General features: G+C 46.1%; 1 protein-coding gene across 2 annotated transcripts in view; it reads right to left on the reverse strand.

Annotated features, from left to right (window-relative positions):
* The window catches only part of KAT2B (lysine acetyltransferase 2B), a 101,766-nt gene extending 81,706 nt beyond the window's left edge, over positions 1–20,060 (reverse strand). Inside the window, exon 1 of one of the 2 annotated variants that reach the window (XM_041733760.1) lies at positions 19,596–20,059. In XM_041733760.1, the coding sequence (XP_041589694.1) occupies positions 19,596–19,919 (324 nt within the window). In that variant the 5' untranslated portion in view covers positions 19,920–20,059. Of the gene's footprint in view, positions 1–19,595 lie in introns of both variants that reach the window. The other variant, XM_041733761.1, reaches the window with a different exon arrangement.
* Between the last annotated feature and the right edge of the window lie 1,436 nt (positions 20,061–21,496).

Below are 21,496 nucleotides of genomic sequence, written 5' to 3' on the forward strand. Positions count from 1 at the left end.
TGAAGGGAAATTTATGGTTTGTAAAATTGTGAATCCAACATTTATTAAGCCCCTCAAGTGAGAAAAACACTTGTACACTTGTTCTTATCCTGTATTTGGAAGGTATTCATTATTCAGAAGAGGAAGCTGAGGCTCTAAGATGTTAAGAGATTTGCCTGAACTTTTTCAGTCTTCTTCTGCAAGAAGCCTTGAGTATATTCAGGCCGTTAACTGGAGTCCCGTGGTTGTGTGTGGAGGTCTTCACTCTATCTAACTACCTCTCTGCCCCATGTTAGACAAAAGTAGAATGTTTAAAAGTCAACACCAAAATCATTACAAGATACAATGGCTCGAGGATAGCTATAATCAATAGCCATATAATCTGTCAGATAATAATAAATGTTGACAAGGATGTAGAGAAATGGGAAACTTCAAACACTGTTGGAGAGGATGTAAAATAATAGCCAAAGTCGAAAAGAGTTTGGTGGTTTTGTAAAAAGTTAAACATAGACCAATGGAATAGAATAGAGAGCCCAAAAATAAACCTTCACATAAAAATCAAGTGATTTTCCAAGACCATTCAATGGAAAGGACAGTTTTTTCAACAAATGCCGTTAGAAAAACCAGATACTCACTTGCAAAAGAACGAAGTGGTTCAAGCCCAGCCTCATACCATACACAAAAATAAACTCCAAATCCATCAAGGACTTAAGTCTAAAACCTAAAACTATGGAATTCTTAAAAGAAAACAGGAAGAGCTTCATGACATTGAAATTTGGCAATGATTTCTTGATAGGACACTGAAAACACATGCAACAGAAAAAAAATAAACTGGATTTAGCCAAAATTAAAAACTTTGGTGCATCAAAGAATACAATCAATAGAACACAACTCACAGAATTAAAAAAAAAAAAAAAAAAAAAAAAAAAAAAACGCTGCCAATCAAATACCTGGTAAAGGGTTAATATTCAGACTATATAAAGAACTCCTACAACTCCGCAACAAAATAATATACAACCCAATTTTTAAAAAATGGGCAAAAGATATGAATAGACATTTCTCCAAAGACATACAAATAATCAAATAAATACATAAAAAGATACTCAAAATCACTAATCACTAGGAAAATGCAAATACAAACCACAGTGAGATATCCCCTCATACTCATTAGGACAGCTATTATCAGAAACACAGAAAACAACAAGTGTTGGTGAGGATGTAGAGAAATAGGAACCTTTGTGCATTATTGGTGGAAAGGAAAATTGGTCAGGCACTATGAAAAAGTCATGACAGTTCCTCAAAATATTAAAAATAGAATTACCATATGATCTAGCAATTCCACTTCTGGGAATATACCCAAAAGAATTGAAAGCAGGAACTTATATATTTAAGTTCACAACCCTAGTTCACAAAAACATTTATAAAAACCAAAAGATAGAAGCAACCCAAGTGTCCACTGACGGAAAATGGATAAACTGTAGTATGTGAATACAAGAGAATACACTATTCAGCCTTAAAAAATAAAAGAAATTCTAACACGTGTTTCAACATGGATGAGCCTTGAGGACAGTATGTTAGGTAAAATAAGCCAGTCAAAAAATGAAAAATACTGTATGGTTCCACTTGTATGAGGTACCTAGCATAGACAGATCACAGAAAGTCAGTAGGATTGTAATGCTTGCCAAGAGATGAAAGGAAGGAGGAATGAGAATTATTGTTTAATGGGTATAAAATTTCAGTTTGGAAAGATGATATGAGTTTGTAGATAGTGATAGTTGCACAACAATATGAGTTTCTTTTCCTTTTTTTTAAAGATTTTACTTATTTATTTGAGCGTCCACGAGTGGGGATACAGGCAGAAGGACAAGCGGACTTCTCACTGAGCGTGGAGTCTGACTATCCCAGGACCCTGAGATCATGACCTGAGCCAAAGTCAGACACTTAACTGACCAAGCCACCCAGTTATCCCAACAATCTGAGTTTCTTAATACTAATGAAGTATAACTTAAAAATGGTTAAGATGGTAAATTTTATGTGATGTGTATTTTATCACACTTAAAAAAAATAAATGTTTTTAAAAGTTAAACATGAATTTACCACATGATCCCACAAACCCATTCCAAAGTATCTGTCCAAGAGAAATGAAACATATATCCATGCAAAGATTTGCACACAGATGTCCACTCAGTGTTATTCATGTCAGTTAGCCAAAAGGTGGAAAGCATCCAAATGTCCATCAACTGGTGAATATATAAACAAAACACGCCATATCCACACAGGGGAATATTATTTGGCATTAAAAAAGAATGAGATGCTGATTATATGCTATATGAATGAGCCCAAAAACATTATCCTAAGAAGCCAGTCCCATTCTGCATAATTCCATATATATGAATTCCAGAAAAGGCACTTCTATAGACATAGAAGTAGACTGAATAATCTGAGACTAAAATGCAAAGAGGCCTGACACCAAATGGACACAAGGATCTTTTGGGAGAGGTAGAAATCTAAAACTCAATTTCCTAAAAGTCGTTGAATCGTAAACTTAAAACCACAGACTTTTGGGGCATCCAATTATATCTCACTAAGGTTTTTTAAATTTTATTTATTTTTTTAAAGGTTTTATTTATTTATTCATGAGAGTCACAGAGAGAGAGGCAGAGACATAGGCAGAAGGAGAAGCAAGCTCCCCACAGGGAGCCCAATATGGGACTCAATCCTAGGACCCTGGGATCATGACTTGAGCCAAAGGCAGATGCTCAGCCACTGAGCCACCCAAGTGTTCCTCACTAAAGTTTTTTTAAGGCAAGAACTGGGGCACCTGGGTGGCACAGTTGGTTGAGTGTCCAACTCTTGGTTTTGGCTCAGGTCAGCTTTGGTGGTGATCTCAGGGTCATGAGACCAAGCCCTGTGTTGAGCTCCAAATTCTCCATGGAGTTGGCTTACATCTCCCTCTTTCTCTGCCCCTCCTCTCTCTGCCCCTCCCCTCACTAAAATAAGTCGTTAAACATATAAAAATTAAAAAATTAAAAGGCAAGAAGGGCTAATTACTAATTATCACTTCAAACACAGGTCTTCTGCAAAGTTTCACCAAAACGCATCCCAAAATTGAGGTATGTTTTCTCCTCACAAATTAAAAAAAGCTTAATAAGCTACATTTGGGGGAAAGGAAAAAAAAAAAAAAAAAAGGACCAGCAAATGGGGGCCTCCATCTTTGTCCTTTTCTAATCTAAAAAAGCAAAAGAAGTTAGTGTCTAGGTGGCTACGACCTCCACTGTCAGAATTTGTCTTGGCCAAAGAGAAATGATGGGAATAAGTCATTAAGTAGGTTGCCCTGCTTTTAAAATGAATGGAAACTTTGAAATAATTAAAACTTGCTAATAATACAGCCTTATCTGCTGGTGCTTCTTTTGGGCTCCTTCATTCAACACCCTTGACTTGCTGACATCCAACTTTCTGGCATGTTCACAGCTTCATTTGACCCTAACTGGAATCTAAATGGATTTCTATACAATGAATCTAGTTCCCCTCCTTGGATTGTAGTATAAACTGTAGGGTGCAGCCTCTGGACGGCAGGGGAGGGGAGACTGACTCATTCTGGAGGTGACAGAAAGGGAGTGAAAGCCAGGATGGAGGACAGGGGAGAGAACCAACATTCTCATTTGTCACTGTAGCAAGCTGCCTGAATTCTTCTGTTAATGGTGTGCATGTGTTACTCTGGGGGGGGAAATCTTTTAATCCTATTTTATTTTTTATTTTTTTAAAGATTTAATTTATTTATTAATGAGAGAGAAAGAGAGAGGCAGAGACACAGGCACAGAGAGAAGCAGGCTCCACCCAGAGCCCAACATGGGACTCATCCCAGGGCTCCAGGATCATGCCCTGGACCAAAGGCAGGCACCAAACCGCTGAGCCACCCAGGGGTCCCTTAATCCTATTTTAAAACACCACCACGGAAAGTCCCGGTAAGCTGTAGTGATCTCAATAAATTTGGAAGGGAACTGCTTTGGAAGCAATTTGAATAAATAATGTTCTTGTGATTGGAAGCAGTGCTTCTCAAACTTTAATCTGCCTCCAGATCACCTAGGAAATCTTAAAATGCAGATTCAGATTCAGTAAATCTAGGGTGGGGCCCAAGGTGCTACAGTTCTAAAAAGTTCCCAGCGGGACACCTGGGTGGCTCAGCAGTTGAGTGTCTGCCTTTGACTCAGGTCGTGATCCTGGGGTCCCAGGATCAAGTCCTGCATCAGGCTCTCTGCATGGAACCTGCTTCTCCCTCTGCCTGTGTCTCTGTCTCTCTTATTCTCTGTCTCTCATGAATGAATGAATGAATGAATGAATGAATAAATAAATAAATAAATAAATAAATCTTTTTAAGAAAAAAGTTCCCAGGTGAGACCCACACCCTAGTCACATGCTCCACCAACTGAGCCAGACAGGTGCCCCCAAAATCTGGGTATTTGGCCTAAGTGAAAAAGAGAAGGCGGGAGTGGGGGTGGGAGACAAATTTGCCTGGAATTGAAAGTAAAAACAGAAGTGGAAGGGAAGATAACTAGCATGGTAATTCAGACAGAAACATCTCTGAAGACATTAATGAACAGTGCCACTTTGGTCTGGAAAGTCACAAACCAAATACTGCAGAGTGGTCAAGGATAGAGGAGAATGGAAAATATGCCACGAGGAGATGACCCAGGTATAATTCAAATGCTGCTCTTCCAAGCTCTCCAAGATGACTCCAACATCAAATCAACAAAAAACCTTTCTGACCTTGCTGTCTGGAAGACAGCCTAGGCCTGGGCTAGAGCTCAGTCAGGAACCTCCCTCTTTATGCTAATTAATGAGGTCTGATGGAATCAAAAGCTCAACCCTCAGGCATTATCTAAAAAGGTGCTAAGTGACTCCAGCACTACCAAATGGCCTAGGGAGGGACCAGACCCTGCCTCACATCTGAGTCGCATCACCCAAACACACATCATCCCTGGAAGGGCCTCAAGAAGTCCTGACTGACACCAAGACCAAGAAACTGGTGCCCCAGAACCCTAAATCCAGGACAATCCCTGAATCTCTTCTAATATACACAGAATTAATCTCAGAGTTTATCGGTGAACTTGCCAACGCAGACAGCTCAGTCTTCAACACTGGAAAGACTTGTCAAACTGTTTGGCTGACATTGAGCAGCCCAGACAACCAGCTGACAGAATTTTTCACTCTTCGGTCTGTTGTTCTGGTACCAAGTCAGCTGGGATGAGCAAAATAAACAGCGCCATATATGTTGCTTCCTTGGACAGCTCACGTTCTCATGATATCCGTCATTATCCGGGCTGATGACTCGCCAATCCACATAACCAGCCCAACCTGCAAAGCAGAACTCCAGCCTGCATTCCCAACTGCCCACACCTGGCATCCCTGCCCAGGAAGCTTGCCCTAAACCCTAGAACCCCTTTGCAACTAACCTATTCCCTTCAATGGCATCCGCCTTTCTCCCAGCTCCTGAGGCTCAGTATATCTGAATTCATTGCCCTCACCCAAGGCCATCTGATTCCTCTTTCGAAATCTCTCCCAGATTTACACCTTCTCCATTCTCACTGGCATGGCCCTGGGTCAGGCCTTGAATAGCCAGTTCGAAGAAACAGCTTTCTTCTCACTTTCAATACATCCCCACTCCCACTCCATCTAACAGGCATGGGACACATCACTCGCCTCTAAATGTCATCTAACAATGTCCAATATTTCTGCCCAATACTTTCCAAGGCAATTTTAGCCTACATCATCTTATTTTCCCCTCCCAATAACCCCACAGGACAAGTAATTCGATGCTTGCAGAAGGGGTGTGGCTTGCCTGAGTTACCCCAGCTGGCAAAGGAGCAAGGAGCCAAAACCAAAACCTAGAACTTTTCGCTGGCACTCTAAAATATCTTGGGTCTCCTCCTTCTTAAAGTGCAATGACTCACTATTATTAAATGACTTCAGTCCAAAATGGTCTACCTGAAACTCAAGACTTTCTATCGACAGGTTTCTTTACCCAGAGAGAGGTTCCTATTTTCCCCCGATTTGTGTATTTGTTTTTCCTTTTTCTTCAATTTGGCTGGTCTCTTTATTAAGATCAGCAGTTATTATTTAGCTCTACTTTTAACTGTAATAGTAGCTACTATTTTTTTTGAGCACTTAGCATATTCCAGATACTAAACCAAACTGCCAAGTGGATTATCTCATTTTATTATCAAAACAAAACTTAACTATTAAAAGACACACCTAATTTAACACATCCAGGAAAAGGACTCTTGATTCTCATCCACTCTAAAGCTGCCTCTCTTGTGGTCCTGCCCAACCTCGTAAATGGAGGTTTCCATCCTTTCCATTGCTCAAGCCAAAATCCTAGATATTAGGTTCATTTCTGTCTTTTTCTCACTGCCACCTCCCACCACAAATCAAGTCCTGTTGCCTTCACACTCATAATATTGCCCCAAACTAGCTATTTTCACCCTCTCCACTGTCATCACCCACACGCAAGCCATCACCCACTTACACCCACACTGCAGTAACTTCAACTAGCCCTCTTTTTTTTTCTCTTGTACACTGTACTCTTCTCAAAGCAGTGAAAGGGGATGCCTTAAAACCCAAATCTTAGGGATCCCTGGGTGGCGCAGCGGTTTGGCGCCGGCCTTTGGCCCAGGGCGCGATCCTGGAGACCCCGGATCGAATCCCACATCAGGCTCCCGGTGCATGGAGCCTGCCTTCTCCCTCTGCCTGTGTCTCTGCCCCTCTCTCTCTCTCTCTCTCTGTGACTATCATAAATAAATAAAAATTAAAAAAAAAAAAAAAAACCCAAATCTTATCTGAATCCATCTGAAACAGCCCAGATGCCCAACAGCAGGTGAACGGATAAACAAACTTGTATATCCATACAGTGGAATACCTCTTAGCAATAAGAAGAAATTAACCACTGATGCATCTAACATGCGTGAATCTCAAAAATACTACACTGAGTGAAAAAATAAGAGTATGTACTGCGTGGCATCCTTTACATGAATATATTCATTTTTGATACTCTAGAATTATTCATGTAAAGGATGCCAAAATGAATATATTGTGATACAAAGTAGATCAGTGGTTGCTTCTGAGGGGGGGGGCATTTGAGTGGCAAGGAGCAGAAGATAACTTTCTAGGGTGATTTAAAATGTTCTGGGTCTTGATACGCATTTGTTGGAAATGATCAGAACTGGAAATGAAATCATTTCACTGTGTGAAAATTATACATGCTCAGCCATCTGGCCCTATCAACCTCTCCCACTTCATCCCCTACACTCGTTCCCTTGCCCCCCACCTGGCCACAAGGGTCACCTGGCCACCCTGGAGCATGCCAAGCCATTTCTGCCCTGAGTCTTTGCACTCCCCACCTGGCACCCTTGACACACGTAAACAGACACACATACCCTCCCGCCTCCAGTGGCTTGGCTCCTTGTTATCAGGCAGGCCCCAGACCATATCCCGTCAACAGAGAGACCTTTCTGGGCACGTATTGGAAGGACTCCCCAGGCACTCTCATTTACTTCTCTGTTTTCATTCTGTGTGGCATGTGGCATTTACCACTTTCTGTTATTTTCTTGTTTACTGTGTGTGCTTCTGCTACCAGAAGCAAGCTCTGCAAGAGTAAAAACCCATCTGTCACTGTATCGCCAGCATCTAAATCAATGCCTGGCACATGATATAACAGTTTGTTGAATGAATGGGTAAAGTTGACAATATCACACTCTCCCATTTTTCAGTTATGAAATCACAGGCTTGTAAAGGGTAAGTAATCTCCCCATGGTCACACGGCGAGAAAGCAGCATGTCAGTATTCAAACCCAGGCAGTCGGTTCCCTAGGTCCCTGTTCCAAGCCACTCTGACTTCTTGCTCCCTTCGCTTCTGCTTCTCTGTTTTCTCCCCTTCACTCCACCTAGGCTGAGCCTCCCCACTACACTTCCACCTGCCCCAGCTGATGGTTGTTTTTCTCTGAGCTGACTTCATGCTTGATTATTCCCTTGAATTTTTCTTTCCCTCTCTGTCTCCCCAGCAAGATGAGGGGCTCTTATGGCTTGCACTTCCCTTTGTCACTCACCCGCCACCAGGACAGAGCCTGGACACAGGCACCTAACCAGTACTCATGGATGTGTTCCCTTGGAGGTAGGGTGAGTCAGGTAGTCCTGGGTATGTGCAAATCCTGGGTTACATGACTCACTTTGCTATTTCCAAGTAAGCTGACCTTGACTTCCTTGGCATTCTGCCATCTGGTTTCAACACCAGCTCGTTAGAGCTAATGCAAATTAGAGCTGCCATCACCAGTCACTATGATACGATTCAGGTCTCATCCCTGCACTTCTGGAATCTCCTGCATACCACAGGAGCCTGCACGGGCCAAGAGCATGCAATGATGGGGGCTTTTCCAGAGAGTATAGAGCTAATGGAAGCATCCCCACCATGTCCAGCCCTGAGGTCACTGCAGAGGTTACTCAAAGCCTCCTCCTAAGGGTAGGTAGTGTATCACTCCAAATGGATCATTAGGAGACGTTAGTCACACTTTTGTGCAAAATACATGCATTCATTCATCTCCTGATTTTTTTCTCAAAAGATTTTGTTTATTTATTCATGAGAGACACAGAGAGACAGAAAGAGAAAGAGAGAGAAAGAGAGAGAGAGAGAGAGAGAATGGCAGAGACACAGGCAGAGGGAGAAGCAAGCTCCATGCAGGGAGCCCGACATGGGACTCAATCCCAGGTCTCCAGGATCAGGCTCTGACGGCGGCACTAAACTGCTAAGCCACCGGGGCTGCCCCAGATTCTTTTTTAAAAAATTTTTATTTTATTTATTTATTCATGAAAGACACACAGAGAGAAGTAGAGATACAGGCAGAGGGAGAAGCAGGCTCCACGCAGGGAGCCCAATGTGGGACTCAATCCTGGGACTCCAGGATCACAACCTGGGCCGAAGGTGGGCGATAAACTGCTGAGCCACCCGGACATCCCCATTCATCTCCTGATTAAAAAAAATAAGCCTTGTGACTGGGCTTCTGGGTACAAACAGAACAACAAATTAAATAAAGAAAGCCTATGGTAACCTTTAGTTCAAGTGGGCAGCAAAGCGACAAAATATAAGTAGTAGTTAGAAAACATGTCTTTGTAGGTGATTTTTTTTCTAGTTCACAACACCATATAGACTTTTAAAATATATGATAAGACCCTTTACTCACTTCATAGGTTTTAACTCACTAGTCTCACAATACTTACAACTCCCTTGTGAGAATTTACTTCCAATTTTTTTTTTTTTTTTTTTTTTTTTTATGATAGTCACACACACAGAGAGAGAGAGGCAGAGACACAGGCAGAGGGAGAAGCAGGCTCCATGCACCGGGAGCCCGACGTGGGATTCGATCCCGGGTCTCCAGGATCGCGCCCTGGGCCAAAGGCAGGCGCTAAACCGCTGCGCCACCCAGGGATCCCAATTTACTTCCAATTTGCAGAAGAGGAAACAGTGGTCAGAAGTTCACATCATTCCTTCAGAGAAGGATCAAAAATGGATGTGACCCTCCTTGCTCTATATTGTAGGAGAAATCCAGGCCATCAAACAAGTACTACAGGTCCCCAGGTCTGTTGTAAGCTCACAGGGAACCACACTTAGCTACAGAGTCCAGAAGATGCTGTTCTAGCCTCAGCCCTGGCTGCCCTGCCCGCCCTGCCCCTGGGACTACGTGGCTTTGGGCAAGTTACTAAACCTCTCTGAGCCTCAGTTACCTTGTCTCTAAATCTTCCTTCCAATCTCACAAAGCCTCTGAATATGAAATGCACTGTGAATATGAAATTACTCATGTATTCAACAAATACATATTGAGCACCTACTATTCACAAGGCACAGTCAGCAGACCTGGGATACGAAGCAAACCAAAGTCCCTGCTTCATGAAACTTCTATTGTCACAAAGGAAACAATATTATATATATATATATATATATATATATATATATATATATATATATATGATTTCCAAGTGTTGAAGATGAAGTAAAGGAAAACAAATAACCTTACAGAGTGATGGGGTGCTGCTATTTTTGACAGGGGGTGATCAGGAAGGCATCTCTGAAAAGTTGGTATTTGAGAATGGACCAGAATGACGCTTGACAATAATACCACGCCAATACCCAGAGAAGAAAAGCGTGCAGGCAGCCCGGGTGGCTCGGTGGTTTAGCACCGCCTTCGGCCTGGGCTGTGATCCTGGAGTTCTGGGATCGAGTCCCACATCGGGCTCCCCTGCATGGAGCCTGCTTCTCCCTCTGCCTATGTCTCTGCCTCTGTGTGTGTTTGTTTCTTACGAGTAAGTGAATAAAATCTTAAAAAAAAAAAGAAAAGAAAAGAAAAAGGAAAAGTGTGCAATGCAGGGAGTATCAGCATGTATAATTAAATGCTAGAGATGAAAACAATTCATTACAAAGATTCAAGGGGCACCTGGGTGGCTAAATTGGTAAAAGCGACTGACTCTTAGATTTGGCTCACGTCGTGATCTCAGGGTCCTGGGACTGAGCACCCTGTTACCCGCCCCCCGCCCCCAGCATCAGACTTCACACTCAGCAGGGCGTCTGCTTAATATTCTCTCTCTCTGGGACACCTGGGTGGTTCAGTGGCTGAGCGCCTCCCTTTGGCCCAGGGCCTGATCCTGGAGTCCCAGGATCGAGTCCCACATCAGACTCCTTGCATGGAACCTGCTTCTCCCTCTGCCTGTGTCTCTGCCTCTGTGTGTGTGTGTGTGTGTGTGTGTGTGTGTGTGTGTGTGTGTGTGTGTGTCTCATGAATAAATAATGAAATCTTAAAAAAATAAATAAATAAAAGATTCTTTCTCCCTCTGCCCCTCCCCCTGTGTATGCTCGCTCTCTCCATGTGCACTCACTAAAATAATAGATAAATCTTTAAAAATGTATAAGGATTCAATGTTATTTCAATTGCGATGAAAGGGGATGAACCATCATAAGGAATTTAGACAGGAGCTACTTAAGTAGAAATTTAAAGCAACCCATGGAAATAAATGAATAAATAAATGGCATTAGGTACAACACCCCCATGTACATGTGCACCCAAGTAAAAAAGACAAAAATCCTGTTGCGTTAAATACACCAATTACAGAACAGATTACTTCATAAGTGGATAGTCCATATGATTCTATTAAATAATAAGCTTACATATCACACGTGAGTTTTCAAGGATGAGTTGTTATGCTGAAACTGTGTTTTGAGTAATAGAGTAATCTGTGCTCCTCACTGCCACTCCTGAAGAGAGGTGGCCTCACACTCTCAGAGATTAGGGCCATGAGGGGAGGGCCGAGGAGGATGATCTCTTTCCTGCATCTCAATCCCACAGGCCAGTAACACAACACAGAGGTGTCAAGAACTACTGGAGCTTCGTTGGCTGGATTCTAGCCAGCCTTCTAGAGACCCTGCCACAGCTCCCAACACATATGGTTCTGCCTGGCTTGCAGAATACAACATATAATTCTAGACATCTTCTAGAACCAAAGATGTGTGACAGGAGGGCTTCTTCACATGGATATTTACCAGTAAGGACTCACCAATACAGACTCCAGAGGAGAAGATGCAGGCTACACATTTTACCAGCTGTGACATCACAGGCCCCCAGCACCCACCTCCATCCCAAAGCTTATCTACAGCCCTCCTTGGTTTCTTGTCCCATTCTTGCCTTCAAGGGTTCTTCCCTACATTCCAAGAACATTCGCATATGCTAAATTCTGAAATATCAAATTCTCATCTTTTCTTCCAAAGATTTAATTAAAATTCATTTTATGAAGTCCGCATCCAATGACTTTCATCCTGAAAATGGTTGACAATTTTTAAAACTTTTTAGTTTAAAAAAATGTGTCTTTACAAACTACTTCTATATGCAGCAACAGGGATGCAGCTCACAGACATCATAGGAGTGACAAAAGCCAGGTTCAAAAGAATTCATACCACACCATCCCATTTGGGTCAAGTTTAAGAAAAGCAAAAGTAATCTCTAGTATTAAAAGAATAAGGGGGGCAGCCGGGGTGGCTCAGTGGTTTAGCGCCGCCTTCAGCCCAGGGTGTGATCCTGGACACCCGGGATCGAGTCCCACATCGGGCTCCCTGCATGGAGCCTGCTTCTCCCTCTGCCTGTGTCTCTGCCCCTCTCTCTCTCTCTCTCTCTCTCTCTCTCTCTCTCTGTGTGTGTGTGTGTGTGTCTCTCATGAATAAATGAATAAAATCTTAAAAAAAAAAAAAAAAAAGAAGAAGGGTTACTCAAGGTGGGGAGGAGGCACAAGCGGCCTTCAGCTTCATCTGAGTGGCAGCTGCATGGCTGTGTGCCTATGTAAAAATTCATCAAGCTATATATGCTTATGACATAAGCACTTCACTGTCTGCATAATAAAATTAAGTTAAACAAAAATGGCTTTCCTCTGAATTGGGCTGAAACACCGCTGTGTGCAGTCTTCTGCAGAGCTGTTTTCGGACTTCTAAATGTCCAGGACAGTCAATTCCTTGCCTCTCTGGCATATCTGGCACCTTCTACAGCCTCTGTAGGTATCACTTTCATCTTCCTTCAACAAGGAATTCTAATGGGCCAGCACAGTGACCATCCTTGATTGTCAGCTTTAAAACAATCAAGGGCATGCATCTGTCTGTCTAGGCCCATAATAAAAAATGGTTATTTTGTTTGCTTTATGGCCTGCACAGTCTCAATGAACTAGGAAAGCCTTTGAACATACCTCACAATAGGAGTAACAATAAATGTCAAATGAGAGCCATCAAACTCCTGAAACAAAATCCTCTCTGTAAGCCACCCAGAACACCATCCCCTTCACTCCCCATATTATGGAAAGGGGATGCAAAATTGTGCACTAGAAAGATCTACTTTGGGGGCGAGCTCTTCCCTGAGCAACCACTGCTGCTTGAGGAAGTTGCTTCACCTCTTTGGGTCTCAGTTCCCTGCTAGTAAAATGACCTTCCTCACCCTCTTCTTGCCCCAGGTAGAAGGATCAAATGACAGGAGGCTGAACACTTTGGCAAAAACACTATCAACAAAACTGCTGATACCCGCAGGTTTCCAGAAATGAACTAAAATAAACATAGGTGGGGGGGGGGCACCTGGGTGGCTTAGTGGTTGAGCGTCTGCCATTTTCTCAGGGCATGATCCCAGGGTCCTAGGATCAAGTCCGGCATTGGGCTCCCCACAGAGAACCTGCTTCTCCCTCTACCTATGTCTCTTCCTCTCTCTCTATGTCTCATGAATAAATAAATAGAATCTTAAAAAAAAAAAAAAAAGACATAGGTGGGAATACGTGTATTCCAAGCCCTTTCATACATGCTACCGTATTCCATCTTCACAGCGAGTCAATGAGGTGGTGCCTTGACTCCCACTTCACAAGTAAGGAAACTGAACCCCAAGGCTGTTAAGTGGCTGCCCAAAGGCACCCAGCATGGAGGGAGAAGGAGGAGGGTTCTCCAAGTTTGCTCCAGGTAGCCAGGCAGTCAGTGCGCCTACTATCCTGCCACAGGTGCTTTGCGTTTGCAGCAGATTAGGAGTAGGAAACCATGAAGAATAAGAAACCACTGACAACCATTCCTAAACAACTACCTTCCTCTCCTGGAGAGAGGGACGAACTAAATCAGAAGCCACTAAGCCTTGGAAATCCAAGTTTTATTGGCACTGCACAGAGTATCCAAATCTTTCTATCTGAGAAGCAGATGTTCTGATTGTTCCAAGGTACCTCACATGAAATGTCTATTTTACCCTCGACATTCCCTATGACGGCTTAGACTTGTGGATTTCCCTGACAGACACAGAATTAAATCCTGCCTATGTGGACAGGTAACCAAGTTTAAATCTGCTCAGTGGTTTAAAGAAATAAAACAAACCAAAACAAAGGAAAAGAAAAGGAGATCAAAAAACAACACACCAGCACTGCATCACAAAATGCTAGTTGCAAACACATGCTTCCTAAAACAAAACACTCCTCAGCAGATTTTTGTTCTCTTTTGCCCTATAAACTACTTTCTCAGTTACATAAAACGGTAAATTGCAATCTGAAGGCTTTGCAGGCTTGAATTTCCATCTTCCCTGAAAGTTTATGAGGAAACAATTAAATTTGGTCATCTTTCTCTTGGGCTTTTTGTATTGTCCCTGCCAAATGAAATATTTTTCCTATGTGTGCCTGACTCCATGATACCACCTCTTAGAGAAGTCACCACGCAAGACATAATTCTATGCTATAGAGTTATGTGGCTAAGGACCACTCTTAAAAACATTTTGTCGACACCCCTGCATGTTTTGTGCTTTCTTATATTACTACTTATCTAATGAGCTCCAAAAAGATATTTTTAATTTGGTTTCCATTTGCAAACTGTGAATTAATACAAAGTATCACTTTAAAAAGATGCCCAGGGCAGGAGGAAAGTTTTTAGGGCAATGGAAGAGTTATAACACCAAACTGTAGTGATGGAGGCATAACTATATACTTTTACTCAAAAGCATCTGACTGCACGCTTACAGCTGGTGACTTTTACGATCTACAAATTATACCACAATAAAGCTGTTTAGAAATATGCCCCATGATTCACCGTGACATTTTTCAGGTTTTAAGTGTTATGCAAATTAGCCTTAAAAGCATTAATTTTTCCTATGCTGCAAACGTATTCATGGCACTACAGGTCAATACAATTTTCCTCTAAAACAGGGTTTCTCAACTTCAGCACTACTGTCATTTGGGGCCAGATAATTGTTGGGCAGGTATGTCCTGTGCAGAGTGAGATGCTTAGTAACATCCTGGGCTTCTACTCACTAGCTGCCAGTACCACTTCCTCCCTCACATTAACAATGACACCAAAAATGCCTCCAGACATCGCCAAATACCCCGGGAGAGGGGGGGTAGGAGGGGCACGTGCAAAACAGCTCCTGGGTAAGAGCCACTGTTCTAGATATTGACAGCTGAAAAAGAAATTTGCTCTCTGGAGGAGTGACCAACAAATGCAAAAGTGTTGGAGGCTCTCCCCAACTTTAAGACTTGCTCTCCCTGCCCCATTCACCAGCTCCTGGCCAACGTAGGAGAGTTTTTTCTCTGCCTCTGTATGTTCGACAATCAGTGTTACTTTCAGATTATAAACCATTATGTTTTAAAGGCAGCCTAATTTTATAGCCTGTGTCACTCACCAAGTATGGCAGTCAGCCCAGAATCAAAGCAACTGGGTTCTGAATAAATGCTCTTTGGCCATTGACTCTGACAGACAATGCAGCAACTCCATTCACCCAGCATTAATCCGACACTTTTGGGTTCCAGGAACTTTGGAGGACCTTTTCTCTTTTAACTTCAAGGTTGAAGTTTTAGTCTCCATTTTATAGAGGAAGTCATCAAGGCTCAGAGCAAAACTGGATGACTTGTGCCCAAGATCACACGAGTGGCAGAGCTGAGATTTGAGATCCTCTAAATCCCACGGTCTTTCCAGACTTCCACATTAACAGTGTATTCCCTACTCCGAGCTGCTGTAGGGGCTTACCCGGGGCCAGACACCCAGCTGGATGCCTTATACAGATTAGCCCAGTTTAAACCCTCCCTGTTATGCAATGAGACAGTATCATTATTGACAAGGAAATGGAGGCTGAGTTAAAGTCATTGTCCCAAGCTCACACCCCTGGATATCCTGAAGTCTGAACTCAAGCACATGCTGTGGGCCACTATACCCTACTGCTTCCTTGCATGTATAAATGGCCTATTTCATTAGGAAGAGTCAGTGGGGTTTTTTAGTAGATAAATTATACTTAAACTCATGGAGACTGAGATTTGACCTACTTATATATTTACTTAAGTTTCTTCTATAACACCAAAAACCCAGTCCTGTGTACACCTGTGAGATACCTAAAAATGCACTATATGAAAGAATTCCCTCTACCTGACTGTCAAGAAGCAGTCAGCCTCAAATTTCACTACCACGATCCTGAAGAGCTAACCTTTTCCTCAGTTTTCTCTTCTCCAGTTCATTCACCCAAGTCAATAACCACACCACTTAGAATCTATTCAGAGACAAACACATATCAAATAACCACACAATTAAAATTTGGGATAAAAGCACTGGGAAGGAAAAGCAAGCACAAGGGGGTTCCAAACAATTTATAACAGAAAGGCTGGCCAAGCAGGTAAAGGAAATGCAAGAAATGTGAGATTGGCAGGAAGAGTTGGGAGTTAATGTGAAAGTGAGTTGAGAGAAGAGCTTTCAGTTCCAGTTGATAATATGTGCAAAGGCCCTGAGGTAGAAGGGAATCATGCATGCAGCGCCCTGAAAAGGGGCCAGACATAGCAGTGGTCAGGCCCTGCAGGGCTTTGTGGACTCCAGCAAAGAGAAATTAAGGGACCCAAGTAGAGATATAATGTGGTCAGATCTACATTTTTAATGATTACTCTGGCTGTGTCACACAGAAGCAAAGTGACTCTATGAAGCAACCTTTGCCAGAACATAGTTCAAAGAACTCTACTCTAGATCCTGCAAAACAAGTTTGTTTGTTTCTTCTTTTTTCTTCTCTCCAGGGTGTGGCATACCACCGGGGCTGTGAAGTAGCTCCCTCCTCCTGTTTCGTTTGTGAAGTTTAAAGGCCAGATCTTTTATCAGGTCTGGGACCTGCTTTTCTTCTAATAACCCCCAGTAAACTACTCCTCTCTTTCCAGTCCCTCCTCATTCTCTCACCTCTCTACTCCCTCCACTTTGCCAAGGGGCCCATCAGTGACAAAAGGTAGAGGAACCTGTCCTTTGGGGGCTTTCTTATATGAAGGATAGAGACGAGCTGATAAAGAACCACAGATCTGCTCTCTCACACTCCCCTCACACCCAACCAAACAGAGGTTTCGTTTTTGTTTTTGTTTTTAAAGCAAATCTGAGAGAATGTTACTCCCCACGTTAAAATTCCTGGATTCCACAATGCCCTCTTGGCCACACACATTGCCCCCCAACCTGGTGGCCTCAGCCAATGCAGCTTTAGCTCCTGCTGGCCCAGGTCCAAGCTTTCACAAGTGCTTTCAGTTTCTCCACTTCAAGAAGCTTCACGTCACCCCACCCTGCACTGCCAAGAGTCCTAAGCACCCACTGACACTTCCTCCAGGAAGCCATTCCTACCCCACCCATGCTCCAGCCCTAGAACTGCCCACCTCTGGGTTCCAACACCATCCTAAGCAAGCAGGGTTTTCTAACATCATTGTAAACGGTCTACTGCCTACATCCCCGGGCCCCAAACAATGCATGCACGTGCGTGCACACGTACACATACGCTCAGCAGCTCCAGAAGAACACATTCTGGGTGTCGCATCCCCAGCATCTAGCACAATGCCTGGCACCTAGTTGTGACCCCTCTAAATATTTACTGAACGAATGAGCAAATAAAAATGGACATGTCCAGAGTCTCCCAAGAGCAGAAAGAGAGGCCTTTAGTGAGCAGCTTTCCCTTCCTAAAAGTTTGACTGTGCATGTGAACATGAAACCACGCAAGTCACAAACCTGAGGAAAGGTGCTACATCTCACTCTCAGAAATCTGAAAGGATCAAAGACATCAGTGCAGGGCGCATCACATACGCTCATGGTTCTTGGGACCAAAACTTCAGGGAATTTTTCAGATATTAAGGCAGGCTGCTGGGAGAGAAGGTGTTGGTGTGGGGAACCTAATAAAAAGTGGCTGAACTGACAGTCACTACATGAACCCATTCCAGCTGCAGAATGTCAAGTCCGATAAATAAATGACCTCCTTTTCCATTCTGGGCACAGTTCTCCCATCTGCCTACTAGACTCCATGCTTTGTTGCCACTAGTGACCACTTATGCCCCTTATGACCACCTCGTCGCCTTTCACCTTTCTTGGAAGTATCCTCCCCTCTATCTTTTTTGCAGTCCTTCATAAACACCAACCCTGTATTGCCCTCAGAGGAGGGCAGTTTGCTTTCTTGGCTGAATTCAAAAGGGATTAATAAAACATTGCCCAGGTCTGAACCAGGGACTTGCTTCTTGGAGTGTGGTCATTGGACTGGCATCACATCATCTGAGAGTTTGTTAGAGATGCAGAATCTCAGCCCCACTCCAGATCCACTGATTCAGAATCCGCATTTTAAAGCTCCCCAGGTGGGCAGCCCGGGTGGCTCAGAGGTTTAGCGCCACCTTTGGCCCAGGTGGTGACCCTGGAGACCAGGGATCGAGTCCCATGTCTGGCTCCTTGCATGGAGCCTGCTTCTCCCTCTGCCTGTGTCTCTGCCTCTCTCTCTCGTGCTCTATGTCTCTCATGAAGAAGTAAATAAATTCTTAAAAAAAAAAAAAAAAGTAAAGCTCCCCAGGGATCCCTATGCACCTCAAAGTTTGAAAAGCAGTAGAGCTAGATCCTACTACACTCATTCAGCAATTGTTTATTACACCCACGTAGGGGACGCGGTGGGCATTCATCCCACACACGAGGACGTGAATGATGTGGGGGGAAAAGGGTAGTTGGTAAGCACAGACATTCCCGTGCGCTTGAGAAGCTCCAGTAAATACTGAAAACGGCATCACCATATAGGGAGAGGGGTTCCAGCAGGATGAACAATCTTTACATCAAGATCCAGAAGCGGTCGACGCAGTTTGGCCGTGAGAATCTGGAACCTGGGAACTTGACCCTGTTTGCAGCAGGCGGGAGATGCACTAGGGAGGTGTGTGAGTGTGTCTCCGGCCCGCCTCAGCCACAGGCCGCAGGAGCTGACAAGGCCAAGTCCCCGCCCCCCTCAGCTGTCACCCTGTCAAAACAAAGCCGCTGCTGACAGCGCAGGGCCAGCCTGCCCCGCGGCCTCGGCGATCCTCCCACCCCGGGAGCGCGGCGCCCACATCTGGACCTGCGGCCCAGGGGCTGCGGGCCGGGCTGGGGTGCACAGGGGACGGCAGGGCCGCGCGTCCTCAAACTGAGCAGCAGCGCCCGCCGCGCAGGCTGTCACCTCGCCAAATCCTGTTTACACCTCGAGCAGCTGGGACCGCGTTTTAACTAAACAAGTAATAATACAATAGTGACGGGGCTGTCACGGCGCGCAGCGGGGCGCTCCCGGACCCTGGCCCCGGCGCCCCCCGACGTCCCGCCCTGCGCCCCGCAGCGCCCGGAGCCCGGGGCCGACTTCGCTCCCGCCCGCTCCACCCAGCTCAGCCCCTCGCAGCGGCGCGCACACGCCCCCCCGCCCCCCGAACCAGGGGCTTCCTTAGCCCCGGGGCGCTCGCCGCTTAGTGAGCGCCGCGCCGCTCTCCGGAAGGTGCCTCCGGCGAGCTCCTACAGAGCGACAAAGCCCCAGGGCAGCCCAGGAGCGCAGACGCAGAGGCAACTCCTTCCGAAGGGGAAGAATGAAAGGCTCCCGGCCGCGGCGATGCCCTCGTCCGGCCCCACGGGACTCTGGTCCGCGGAGCAGCTAATTGGGCGCGGGCGACAGCAGCACTTCCGCGGTGCGGCGGCCCCGGGCGGGCGGGGGCGGGGGCGGGGGCGCGCGCGGGAGGGGAGGGGAGGGGCGGGCGGGGAGGGGAGGGGGAGGGGGAGGGGCGGGGGTCCCGCGGGCACGGCCCGGGCCCCCGGCGGCCGACTACCTTGCAGGCGGAGTACACTCCGAGTTTCTCCAGTTTCTTGGCCCGCGGAGCCGAGCGCAGCTGCGCCTTCTTCACGGCGATCCGGGCCGAGCCGCCGCCTCCCGGTCCTTCGGCCGTGCCCGCCGCCGCCACTGCCGTCGCCGGTCCGCAGGCGCCCGAGCCCCCGGCGGCGGCGGCGGAGCACGGGGAGCCCTGCGGCGGCGCGGGCGGCGGCGCGGGGGGCTGCGGGGGCAGCGCCCCGAGCCCGGCCCCGGCCCCGGCCCCGGCCCCGGCCCCGGCCCCTGCCCCGCCGCCGCCCGGCCCGGCCCCGCCAGCCTCGGACATGCCGCCCCGGAGCACGGCAGGAGGCGCAGAGTGTCAGGCGCCGCCGCCGCCGCCGCCGCCGCCGCCAGGGTCTCCCTCTCGGGCTCTGGTCGCCGGGAGCGCGAGACCCTCCCCCCACGCCCTCCCGCCCCCTGCGCCCACCCCCCTCCCCGCCCCCGCCCTCCCCCGCGCGCGCCGCTCGCCCGGCTCGCTCCGGCCGCGGCCCGCGCGCTGATGGTGGCGGCCGCGGCAGCTGCTCCCCAGGAGGGAGGGGACTAGCGGCTCCTCCGCCGCCGCCGCCGCCGCTCACGCCCTCCCGCCGCTCTCCTCCCCGGGGCTCCGCCGCGCGCCGCGGCCGCGGGCATGCTCCTGGGTGCGCGCCGACGGGGCCGGCCTCGGGGTGGGGGCCCGCGGGCCTGTGCCCCCGCGCCCCGCCCCCCGCCCCGCGCCTCGGCTCCGAGCGCTCGCCCGCCAGGGGGCGAGGCCGCGCTCCGGGGAGGTGGGGGCAGGGGGCTGAGCCAGGCACCTGCTGGCCGCGCGGGCTGCGCACCCCCGCGAGCCCCCCCCCCGCCGGGCCTCCCCGCTGTCTGTCCTTCCACTCTCCGTTCCACCCTCTCCCATCCGAGACACAACTTCCTCCACCCTAGCGGGAGCCGGAGGGAAGAAAAAATAAAATTTTTTGAAAAGGACCCGTCCAAGCTAATCCTTTTCTTTGTTGCTAATTCACCAAAATGAAGGCGTAATGTTTTCTATTTCTCTTTTTAAGTACTTTTCTGTGCTACTGTTTCTGGTTTTTTTTGTTTTGTTTTGTTTTAATTAACGGTTTCTTCCTACCGCAATTTTTGGATCCCATCTGCTAGATGACGACAAAAAATAAATAAATAAATAAAAAGACAATATTTTCTGTGATTTTTGTTCAAAAGCCCTGGTTGTTTAAAAAAAAACAAAAAACGGTTGTCTAAAAGCGCTCTCAGAATGAAAACCGTTCGCAGTGAGGGAAGTTTGAACACCGAAAGTTCGTTCACGGGGCTCAGCTCCGCGCTGGGATCATAACCTTTTGCTATTTTCGTTGATATGATGTTACAAAGTTTTCAAAGTTGGTATCGCTAGCATTCACGTTAACCGGGAAAAAATGTAAGCAGCCTCCAAAAGAAAGAGTGTTGATTTTTGGCCTCACACTTTAAAAAAAAAAAAAAAAAAATTTTTTTTTCTAAGATTTAAAAAAAAAAAAACCTCCACTCAGCGTTTTCAACTGTTGTCGAAAACTGTCGTTTTCATTGTTGATGACAACGAGGGGGGTGGCGTTTAGCAAGGTGGAGTGCACGTCCCAGTTTTTCATTTGAAAGTTGTGCACCCTTGGTCGGCCTTTCTGAAACAGTGTTTGAAAACCCAGCGCTGCTCCTCGGGACCCTTCACAAGTGCTGTGCTTTCGTAGTATGAGTCATAATTTTTGTGTAATATGGGTCATAATGTGCGTATTATCAAATTCTTTGCATGCCTTCTAGCTCTCAGCCAGAGATGCCTTAAGGAATGTGCTTTTGCCTGGAAACTTCCCCAGCCATCCCGTTTTTCCAGTTAATTTTCTTTCTTTTTTTTTT

This window comes from Vulpes lagopus, chromosome 19 (assembly GCF_018345385.1).
Source record: "Vulpes lagopus strain Blue_001 chromosome 19, ASM1834538v1, whole genome shotgun sequence".
Lineage (NCBI taxonomy): Eukaryota > Metazoa > Chordata > Mammalia > Carnivora > Canidae > Vulpes > Vulpes lagopus.